General features: G+C 54.6%; 2 protein-coding genes across 2 annotated transcripts; one reads left to right on the forward strand and one right to left on the reverse strand.

Annotated features, from left to right (window-relative positions):
- The first annotated feature begins 993 nt into the window (after positions 1 to 993).
- Positions 994 to 3815, forward strand: Rpl10 (ribosomal protein L10). Its single transcript, XM_013509688.1, has 6 exons — positions 994 to 1149; positions 2318 to 2376; positions 2470 to 2577; positions 2728 to 2866; positions 3359 to 3521; positions 3600 to 3815. Exons 1-6 carry the CDS (start codon positions 1127 to 1129, stop codon positions 3750 to 3752), a joined length of 645 nt encoding a protein of 214 aa, XP_013365142.1. The 5' UTR covers positions 994 to 1126; the 3' UTR covers positions 3753 to 3815.
- A 616-nt stretch (positions 3816 to 4431) lies between these two features.
- Dnase1l1 (deoxyribonuclease I-like 1) lies at positions 4432 to 10980 on the reverse strand. The gene is made up of 8 exons (XM_005414193.2): positions 10892 to 10980; positions 8596 to 8751; positions 8283 to 8371; positions 8124 to 8213; positions 5723 to 5823; positions 5500 to 5612; positions 5172 to 5420; positions 4432 to 5101 (listed from the first exon to the last, which is right to left on the reverse strand). Exons 2-8 carry the CDS (start codon positions 8728 to 8730, stop codon positions 4958 to 4960), a joined length of 921 nt encoding a protein of 306 aa, XP_005414250.2. The 5' UTR covers positions 8731 to 8751; positions 10892 to 10980; the 3' UTR covers positions 4432 to 4957.
- Between the last annotated feature and the right edge of the window lie 121 nt (positions 10981 to 11101).

Raw genomic sequence — 11101 nt, forward strand, 5'->3', positions numbered from 1 at the left:
CGCTAGGACCCTGGTGACCAGGACGCCTGCTCTGCCCACCTCCCCCTGGACAGCACCTGGTGTGTGTGGGGGTTGGGGAGCTGACCATGCTCGGGTGAAAGCTGCCTCGAGACACATCCCAGCCACTTTCTGGGCAGGGTGGGTTGGGAAGGGACAGCCACCTTGGGGTCCTGGCACGTGAAGCTCATGGGAGGCGGTGTGTGGGAGTTGTGTCGGGACTGGGGAGTGGCCTGAGGCAAGGTGTCCCTGCTCCCTCGCCAGCCCAATGGCGTCGCCGCCCTCTATTCCGTCCCCGAATAGGGCGATGCTTCCCTTCCGGACGTACGGAAGAGGACGGGGTGGGGCGGGCCCCGCTATGTGTATACGCGCGGGGAGAGGGCTCCTCCGCGGCCTCCTCTCTGCGGGAAGGCGGCGGACACCCGGGTCTCTGGGAAAGTGGGACTCGGTGCAGGCTTGCTGCGGACTCTTCGGTTACGGGGAGGGGGTGTGGGTGGATCTCCCGCTCCAGCCTCCCTGTTGACAAAAGGAATGCGGGCTGAGACCCCAGCTTGGCGTTTCCCGGCGGCGCCTGGCGCCTAGAAGGCCCAGAGTGGCAGTCCTTGGTTCCCGAAGCTAGGGAACTCGTGCGCGGCCGCTTCAAGTCCCACCCAAAAGTCACTCTTTTCAACTCTTGGGATATATGTATGTCTTAATTACAGTAATTCCTACGGCAAGAAATGTACGCCCAAGATGGCCAGCCGGAAGCTAGCTTCTTAAGCCTATGTGTCCAAACCCCATTTGCCAGCAGGCTGCTCACGGTTCCGGTGTCGTCATCTGTCAGCTCTGCGCATGTGCTGGGCCGCTCTTGCACGCAGGCGCAGAATGCCTCTCTATCTATGGTTCAGAGATCTGATAGAGCGCCCACTCGCTCGCGCTTGGACTCTATGGTTTCTACGTGTGAAGATAGGCCGTCTATATAAGGCATGCGCAGGGGTGGGAGCGCCTCTTTTCCTTCGGTGCGGTGAGTGTGCGTCGTCTCTTGACTGTGTGGTGTCGTTTCCTTTTTGCTGTGGCTTGGAGCTTGTCCTCATTTTCTGTTCCGGTTTTACTTGTTTTGCTGCAGCCCCCGAAGACCTTTGGTGTCGCCATGGGACGCCGTCCCGCCCGGTGGTGAGTTCCGAGTCTGTCAGGTTTGGCTGTTCGTCAGTGAGAGGGAATAGTGCCTTTTGCTCCTTGTACAGCCTCTGGGTGGAGCCTCCATCGTCCCACGCTCCCGTGCTGGGACCTAATTCCGTGTTTCCTCTAACATCCCCCTAAACGCTTTTAATTTTTGTTTATACTACGTGGTTTTTTTCCTTTGAAAGTTGTATCGCTTTCTTGGTTTTGTTGGGGTGGCGGGTTGGCCTGAGACTCCTTGTGCATCCCCAGCGTTGGGCTGGAAGCGACCTCCGCCGACACCCAACACTGTGCAGAGATTTTTGTCCCGTTGTAGGGGGTCAGTGACTTTTCAGGCCTTTGTATGCAATCCTCTCTGAATTTCCCGCAGTCGTCGAGTGGGTTCTTAATCGTGTAGCAAGGGCAGTTCGGGCGCAGTCTCCCGTTGTCCTGCAGGGGGCGCCTGGCGCCCTTCACGTGGCGCGCAGGCGGATTCCATACCCCGTGCCCGGAAGTGTGCCTGGGTGGCTCCGAGTGTTGGAAATTGTGCGCAGTTTGTAGTGCGCAGATACTGTGAAGAAAGTGGGTTCTTAAACTGGGAGGCGTGCAGTAAAGTGTTGCCTTTGTCAGGAGCAGACTAGGGGGGTTAAGGGAAATGCTGACTCTTTAGTGTTAATCTGGGGTGTTCGGGGGCTGGGGATTTAGCTCAGCGGCAAAAGCGCCAGCCTGGCAAGCGCAAGGTCGTGAGTTCGGTTCCCGGTACCGGAGAAAAGCCAATCTGGGGTGTTCTCTGAGGGGCTACCTGTTCACATCGAGTGTTGGCTTTAGAGCGGACGTAGAACCGTCTTCTGCTAATGGAGACTGTTTATCGTTAGAGATTTCGTTTTTCCCTCTTTTGGGCTGGGGATGTAATATACTTCAGTGCTGAAGAGCGCCTAGGAATGATCATCACATCAGAAGATGTCAGGATACTTGGGCACAACATGTCCTGCTAAAGATTTTTGTGTGTGTGGTGTTAGGTTCTCGGCGCTCTTGTGCTGAGTTTCCCAGGCTGGCCAGCACAGTGGGACTCTCCTACCTCAGACTCCCAAGCAGCTGAGGTTGCTGGCGTGTGCTGTCCTTGGGCTGTGATTGTTCAGGGAACATCTTAACAGCTTGACTCCAATCTTTTTTCTTGGCGTAGTTACCGGTATTGTAAGAACAAGCCGTACCCAAAGTCCCGCTTCTGCCGAGGTGTCCCTGGTAAGTAGCGACAGAGTTCCAAGTACTTGGCTTGGCCCCATGCTGCCTCTGTTGTTCCTGCTGCACCCTCCTGTGCTTACCCATCTTTTCCAGATGCTAAGATCCGCATCTTTGACCTGGGGCGGAAGAAGGCAAAAGTGGATGAGTTCCCACTGTGTGGCCACATGGTGTCTGATGAATATGAGCAGCTTTCCTCCGAAGGTGAGGCGGCGCCCTTTCCTAATCACATAGCCCTTGTCACAGCTGGGACGCAGGGGACATTGTGCCACAGCCCTGCTGCCTTCTGCAACCTCATCCAGCTAATGCCCAGCTGAGCGATCTGCACTGTCCTCTTGCTCTCTCCCCTCCTAGCGCTGGAGGCTGCCCGGATTTGTGCCAACAAGTATATGGTGAAAAGCTGCGGCAAAGATGGCTTCCATATCCGGGTGCGGCTCCACCCTTTCCATGTCATCCGTATCAACAAGATGTTGTCCTGTGCTGGGGCTGACAGGTGAGCTGGTTTTGTGCCTTTTCCCGAAAGTTGGGGACCTCTGTGCTGCATTTGACATCCAGTCGGTACAGGGTTGACCCTACATAAGCTCAGCTACCCTTGGTGATTAAGGAATCACACTGTAAGGGCTGGCAAGTGGGTTTCAGTGGACACTTGCCCATTCTACAACCATCAAAACCCAGTAGCACCATGAGTGATCCCTGGCTGCCTCTGGGGCACATGGCATTTCAGTGCTTCCAGCTTCTCTGTGCTTAAGTGTCTGCAAGCTAGGGGTGCAGCACTATGCAGGGTGCTACACTGTGGAGGGGGACTCGGGCTGCAGTCAATTAAGCCGACTGGGTTCCTTGCTGGTGGGTGCCCAGTGTGCAGTGGCTGCGGATAGCAAGCTCCTCGGTTGTGTACGCAGCCTGTTGCTTGTACGGGCTGCCCTAAGGGACCTTGGAGACACTCTCAGTGGATGTTGATGTAGCTGATCTGCCATCCCCAATCCAGGCTCCAGACAGGCATGCGGGGTGCCTTTGGGAAACCTCAGGGGACAGTGGCAAGGGTTCACATTGGACAGGTCATCATGTCCATCCGCACCAAGCTGCAGAACAAGGAACATGTGATCGAGGCTCTCCGCAGGGCCAAGTTCAAGTTCCCTGGCCGCCAGAAGGTAAGCCGTGTTGTGACCCCATGCCCCGCCAGTCCGGGCTCTGGTCCTCCACACTAAATGCCTTTCTTCTCTGCCTAGATCCATATCTCCAAGAAGTGGGGTTTCACCAAGTTCAATGCAGATGAATTTGAAGACATGGTGGCCGAGAAACGCCTCATCCCTGATGGCTGTGGGGTGAAATACATCCCGAATCGCGGTCCCCTGGACAAGTGGCGGGCCTTGCACTCCTGAAGGCTTCCACTGTGCCGCTCTCCCCCCTTAACAAGTTCATCAATAAATCTTATCTCTGCCCCACTTACACGTGTTCTGATATTCAGGGAAAGGGTGGCAAGGAGTCCCGGGCACCAATAAAACCACTCTTGGTTTCCAAAAGAGGGCCTGAGTACACGCTTCCACTATGGCCAGGGCTCCAGGCCCAGCTCCTCCCCAGGTAGGAAGGCTGCCCAGTCCTTGTGGCACTAGACTGTGTGCTGCCTGGATCAGCCTGCCCCAAGGAGATGCCAGGCCAACTGCTCACAAGTGGGTATGGTCCCTGCCATCTGGTTTCACAAGTCGGCTTGGCAGTGCCAGGCCTGACCAGTGTTTTCCTCCCTATAGTAGTAGGCTTGCCACCACAGACCTAGGCTGCTCCCCAAGCTCCTGTGCGTTCCAATACCTGCAGGCTTCTGCCGGTGGAGTTTATTGTGGCCTGGGGAGCCCCAGGACCCCAGCTGTAGGAATTTCAGGGGTGGTTCCTGAACCAGCCCAGAGAGACCTTGGGCTTTTTATAATCTTCATTTAGAAGGTGTGCTGCATGCCTGTAACCTCATTACTGGAGGCAAGAGGCAGGAGGATCCTCCCAGGTTTGAGGTCAGCCTGAACTACATAATGAGGCTGTCGGAAAAAAACCCCAAAACTTCATTTGGAGGCATTTCTGTTTCAGATTAACTTTTATTTTTGACCTTCGGGAGGAGGCTCATTGAAGTGTCTCCGATTCTGTCAGTGAAGTTTTGCTGGTGTGCCGCCTTGGTAGCCAGCCTGGTTGCCTCTCCCTACACCCAGCATCCTGTGCCCTCGTCACAGGTTATGCTTGCCACAGGACCTGGGCTGTGTGGTTTTCAGGGCTGCCTTGTCTTGTCCTGTCCGCTTGACCTACGTGAACCCTGTGCGGTAAGGGCAGCTCAGGCCAAGGATACAGCTCAGCGGCACAGTGCCTGCCTGGCAAGCGCAAGGTCCCGAGTTTGGTTCCCGGGCAAGTACCTTAGCCCTCCTATTGGCTTGTCGCGGCCCCTCACGCTACCTGATGGGGTGGCTAAGATCCAGCCTCAGCTGCTGGCTCAAACCCAAACAGCCACAACAGCAGAACCTAAACTGGCGGATGGAGGAGGGCGGTCAGACAAAAGCCCCCAGGGAGTTGCTTAGGCCCCAGGTGGAACGGAGGGAGGCTAGGGTCTGAGTCAGGCCACAGGGCTTGACTGAGGGGCCAAGAGTGGCAGCAGCAGTGACAGCAGCAGCAAGGTGGCCAGGCTGGGGTGCTGCACGCCATACGGTGCTTGGTCCAGCTCCACCTCCACAGGGTAGTGGTCGCTGATACTGAGGGCCTGGAAGGGCAGGATGTGGCATCAGGCTGGGGTTCGCCCCTGCCCCAGCTGCCCTCTTGCCCACCCCTACCTCCTCCTCAGAGAGCCGGAAGCTCTGGGGAAAGTTGAAGGCCGCGGCGGTGCGCACAAGCCCTTGGCAGGCCTCGCCATGCAGCACGATGCGGTCATAGCTGCAGTTGGTGCTGGCCCGCACTGTGGTGTCCTCGCCGTCGGCGATGGCCCAGCGGAAGCCCACCTCGGTGCGCAGCAGCAGCGTGCTCAGGCGCTTCTTGGCCAGCGAGGCACAGTCGGCATTGAAGTCCCCCAGCAGGATGACATCCTAGGGTGCAGAGGCATCAGCCCGGCTCCCTGGCCTGCCGCTCCCCGCCTCTGCCCCCATGCCAGCTGCCTGGCCCAACCTTGCTCTGCCAGCGCCGGGCGACATCCAGGAATACAGCATGGAGGGCGTTCAGCTCGTTCTCCACGTCCTTAGGGGTGGTGTGCAGTGGGACCAGCGCAACACTGGGAAGGACTGAAAGGCCCGGGAGCCTGGGTTGCCACCAGCCCAGGCTGCACCTGGCTTCCTCTGCCCCCTCTGCCCCACAGGAGCCAGCAGACTCTCCCACCTTTGTCCCCTCCTACTTTTGCTAGGTAGAGTGAACTGGGCCACAAAAGGCTCCCGGGCAAACAGGTCATCCTTGTCTTCATACTGGTAGAAATTCAGGACTTGGGTCTTGTCGGACCTGGGAGGACAAAGGACAGAAAGTAGTTGCCTCAAGTCACTGATTCGGTTTTTTAGTTTTTTTGAGACAGGGTCTAGCTATGTAGTTCAGGTTGGCCTTGAACTCAAAGCAACCCTTGAAGCGTTCTGAGTGCTGTGTACCACATACTGGTTTTAGCGTGCACGTGCCAAGAGCAGAAGTGGCACTCAGGGATGGCCTCTCCTGTTTCCTGGCGCTGCCTGTTTCACATTGGCACAGGCTTTTCTCTAGAAAGTGCTGTACTTTGTTTTTTGAGACAGGACCTCACTATATAGGTCAGGCTAGCCTTGAGTTTGCAGTGATCCTCCTGCCTCAGTCTTCTAAGTGCTGGAATGACAGGTGTGTGCCACCATGCTCAACTTTTAGAAGTAATTTAAACAAATTCCTTTTTTTTTTTTTTTTTTTTTTGGTGCTGGAGATCAAACCCATGGCTTTTTACCTGCTAAGTGCACACTCTACTACCCAGTGATACCTCCAGCCCCTTAGAACCTTTTTGCAGGGAGGGGGCTGGGGTCTCTCTGAGTCTCAGCCTCTCAAGTAGCTGGAACTACAGGCATGTGTCAGGGAGCAGCTACAGCTTTTTAGTTGTTTTTTTTTTTTTTGGTACCGGGAATTGAACTCAGGACCTTGTGCTTGGCAGGCAGGCGCTTATGCCACTGAGCTGTATCCCCAGCCCAGCTTTTTAGTTTTTATCAAGATATAACTCATAACGAGGTGTGGTGGCACACGCCTGTCATCCCAGCATTCTAGGAAGCTGAGGTAGGAGGGTCACAAGTTTGAGCTCAGCTTGGGTGACTTGGCAAGACTCTGTCTCAAAATAATAATAAAAAAGGGGTTGGGGAGGTAGCTCAGTTCAAAGTCCCTGGGTTTGATCCCCAGTACAAAAAGAAAATATAACTCACATGTCTTAAAACTCACCTCTAAAGTATACAATTCCATGACTTTGAGTCTGTTCCAAGGATGTGCAACTGTCAGCACAATCGATTTCAACACCCTTGTTACCCTTCCAAGGACCCTGACACTGTGCCCGCTCGCAGTTCCTCTCCACCCCTCCCCCAGGCACTGGATGCCATTAATTTGTTCCCTGTAGTGACATTTCATGGGAATGGAAATGAACCCCATGTGACCTTTGGTGACTGGCTTCCCTCCTTAGAACAATGGTTCCGAGATGTCCCCACTGGGGGCATATGTGCATACTCCTGAACGCCGAGTGATGCCGAGATGAGTGGACCACACCCTGTCCTCTGTTCTCAATGCCTGGGTACCCTGCCATGGGCAGCGTCCACTTTGGGTCTTTTTCCTTCCTTCCTTCCTTCCTTCCTTCCTTCCTTCCTTCCTTCCTTCCTTCCTTCCTTCTTTCCTTCCTTCCTTCCTTCCTTCTTTCCTTCCTTCCTTTTCTTTCTTTTTTTAACAGTAGAATATATTTACTTTTTCAGTACTGGAGGCTGGACCCAGGGGAACTCTTTTCTTTTTGGTCTTTTTCTTTAAGACAGAGCCTCACTATGCAGTTCAGGCTGGCCTTGAGCTCACTTTGTAGCCCAGGCTGACCTCAAACTTGCAGCAATCCTCCTGCCTCAGCCTCCCGAGTGCTGGGATTACAGGCGTGCGCCACCACGCCCCGCTCTTGAATATAGTTATTGAGGGAAAGAAAGCTTCTGTCCAAGAGAAAGACAGAAGGGGACTCGAGTGGGTTGCCCTGGGTGTTTTTCTTTCTTTTACAGTACTGGGTGTTGAACCCAGGGCCTTACACTGCTGTACATTCCCAGTCCTTTTTATTTTTATTGTGAGACAGGATCTTGCTAAAATGCCCTGGCTGGGCTCGAACTTGTGACCCTCCTTCCTCAGCCCCCCCCCAGAGTGCTGGCACTACAGGTAACACATCTACCATTTTGGGCTTTTATGAATCACAAGCATTCATGTCAGGACGTGTTTTCATTTTTCCCAATAGATACCAAGGAGATGCAGTTATTTTGGAGTAAATCCGGGACTATATGATGTCACCTATATAGAAAGACAGGTCTCTTCCCTTGATGGTCTCCCCCTTGCCCACTCTCTCCATTCTGATTCCAAAGAGCCCCTCCCAGGGAGCTCCTTTTCCCAGGGCCTTAAGGTGTTTTTTTTGGTTTTGATTTGTTTTGTTTTGTTGAGACAGAGTCTCCCTATGTAGCCCAGGGTGGCCTGGAACTCACGGCAACCCTCCTGCCTCAGCCTCCCGAGTGCTGGCATGACAGGCCATCCCACAGCATGGCCAGGGCTGCTCTGGCCTCCCACCTTGTGCTTACCGGTAGATGTACACATATTTCTCCTTGTACGTGCTGCGCCCCAGCTGCGAGCTGTTTAGGAAGCTGTAGCACCGAGAGTTGTCGAATTTGCTGTGGAAAGGAGAAGTGGGATCAGGGCCTGCAGCGTGGGGGCCCCACTGGCTGCAGAGTCCTGCTCACCGTCTGAGTTCTTGCAGCAGGAAGGAGATGGTCCTGTTGGAGGCATCTACCACCTCCTGCAGCACCATGATGTCACAGCGAGCCAGGATCTGCAGGACACCGGAAGGCCAGCGCTGCTCAGAGCCGCCCTGGCCCCAGGAAGCAGCCGGACTAGTGGTACAGAGGGAAGGACCCGCTGACAGCAAGCACCATCCTCTGACCTGCACGCTCGAGGCCTGGATGTCCCCTCCCCTCTGGGCCATGTGCTGGATGAGCCGGGACTGGGCTCTGGGTCACAGTCCTTGGGTCACAGATCACACCATGGCCACCATACCTGTACTAAGGTATCCTTCACTTGCTCCCTGGTCACCTTGGCCAGCGTCAGCCGGTGGGCATTGAAGGCGCAGATGCGAAAGGCCTCAGCCTGAATGGCCAGGAAGATGAGCAGCAGAGGGGCGAGGCCATGCATGGCCGCGCACGCACCGGGGCCCTGCGGAGTGCAGCCTGGGCTCACTCAACCAGGCCTGGCTGGGTGGTGCTGCTCCTGCTGTGGCCCTGCAGGTCCCCATCTGCCTCTGGGAGGGCCCTGCCAGTGTGTGCGCAGAGCCGGCCCATATGGCGATACACGAGGCACAGAATGCACTACCTTAAGCAGGTGACAGTCCAGTGACCTGGTGCAAATTCCCACTGTTGTGTGACCACCACCTTCTACCCCCAGAATGTTTCCATCTTTCCACACTGAAATTTTGTGTCCTAATACTCAGCATAACTCCTGCCAGGTGTGGTGGCGCACGCCTGTGATCCCAGCACTCAGGAAGCTGAGGCAGGAGGATCAATCACAAGCCTGAGGCCAGCCTGGGCTACATAGTGAGTTCAAGCTCAGCTTGAACCACGTGGCAAGACCCTGACTCAAAAAAACCAAAACAAAATGAAAAAAAAAAAAAAAAAACACAACCCAAGACAACCCTTTGCAAACCAAAACCAAACCAAGGCGAAGAAGAAACAAAACTCCTCAAAACATAACTCCAATCCATACCTCTAGGTCCTGGAGCTCCCCATTCTGCTGTGTGTTGCTATACATTTGACTGTACTAGAAGTGACACGACATAGTACCTGTCCCTTTGTGACACTCTTGTTTCACTGATGTCCTGTCCTTATGTTGGCTGGCAGGTGTCAAAATGGCTTTCCTTTTCAAAGCTGAATACTATTTCATGTATTGCAGACATATTTTATTTATCCACTCACTCACTCAGAAACACTGGGTTGCACTTCCTTTTTGGTCACTTTGAATAATGATGCTGTACCAATATCTTGATTTCCTAGTTTTGTTTTTTGCGTTTTTCTCTTTTTTCTTTTTGAGTCAGGATCTCACTATGTAGCCCAGGCTGGCCTTGAATTTGTGGTAATCTTTCTGCCTCAGCCTTCTGACAGCTGCAATTATGGGTGTGCATCACCACACCCAGCTTAATTTCCCATTTTCTTTTGATATCTCGCTTTTCAGTTTTAAATTTCCTTTTATTTATTTATTTTGTGACCAGAAATCAAACTCAGGACCTTGTGCTTGCCAGGCAGGCACTGTGCCAATGAGCTATATCCTCAGCCCTTGATTTCCCGTTTTTGACGGCTTTGGGTTTATACCCCGAAGTGGAATGGGTGGATCATATGATAGCTCTATTTTGAATTTTTTGCGGAAATGCCATACTGTTTTTCCACAGCTGCTGTACCATTTTCCATTACTGCTCATGGTGCACAAGATCCAACCTCCTAAACTGCTGCTCACACAGTGTTTGTCCTCCAGATGCCCAGCCTCTGCCTCAGGAAGGCCGAGCTTGTGCCGTGCACTAGCAGATGAGGACCCTCTCTCTCCTGGCACCGCTGGCCTCAAAAGTATGTGCATTTCAAAGGAGCCCAGCAGGCCAGGCAGCGTGTGACCGGTGTCTTTCCATGGCCAGACGCCTCTTCTGGTCACCTCGCTGCCCTGAGCCCTTCTTTTTCTGAGCATGTCTCTCAGTTTGCCTTGGTCTCACTTTGACCTTGCCCTGCCTTTTTTTTTGAAACTGGGGATTGAACCCAGGGTCTTCACACTGAACCACATCCCCAGACCTTTAAAAAATTTTTTTTATTTTGAGTCAGAGTCTGGCTACATTGCCCAGGTTGCGTTTGAATTTGTGACCCTCCTGCCTCAGCCTCGCAGAGTGCTAGGATTCCAGGCCTGCACCTGCAGCCCTGATCTTAGGGAGAAGCCTTTGCCTTCTCAGCCACCTCTCCCCTTCCCCTCCGGTCACTTCTGCTGGTCTGTCCCTCTCTCTTCCCAGTTGTTTCCACTCTGTGCCTGTCATGCAGAGCGTGCCTGTGTCCCCTGGCCCTGCTCCCTCACTCATGCTAATCTGGTTCTTGCCCTTGTGCCTATTCTGGGACACATGTGGGCATCGGGACAGCCCTGTGCTGCTACTGGCGGGGCTGGAGGCTGAGGGGCCAGAAGCTCCCACGCGGCCACGAGCCAGAGGGCCAGAGAGATGGTTCCTGGCCCCAGCTCAGTCACGACCTCCAACGCCAGCCTCGGCCCAGCCCCGGGCTCCGTCACCTCCCAACATGCTTCCTCCTTCCCTCCGCCCGCAGGGTTCTCATACCTGTCACACCCGTCCGCCACCACGACTGCCTTAGCCTTAAACAGATCGCAACACCTGATAGGGGACAGGGTCGCTGCGCCAGCCTGGGTGGGAGCCGAAGCCGGAAGAACGAGGAAGTTGTGTTTTCCCGATCCACCCAGCGGGCCCTGGCGGGACACCAGCCCCCGCCGCCGGGCAAGCCGCCCCGCCCGCCCGGCTCAGCCCGGGACC

Source organism: Chinchilla lanigera, unplaced genomic scaffold, assembly GCF_000276665.1.
Source record: "Chinchilla lanigera isolate Chin_1 unplaced genomic scaffold, ChiLan1.0 scaffold00179, whole genome shotgun sequence".
Lineage (NCBI taxonomy): Eukaryota > Metazoa > Chordata > Mammalia > Rodentia > Chinchillidae > Chinchilla > Chinchilla lanigera.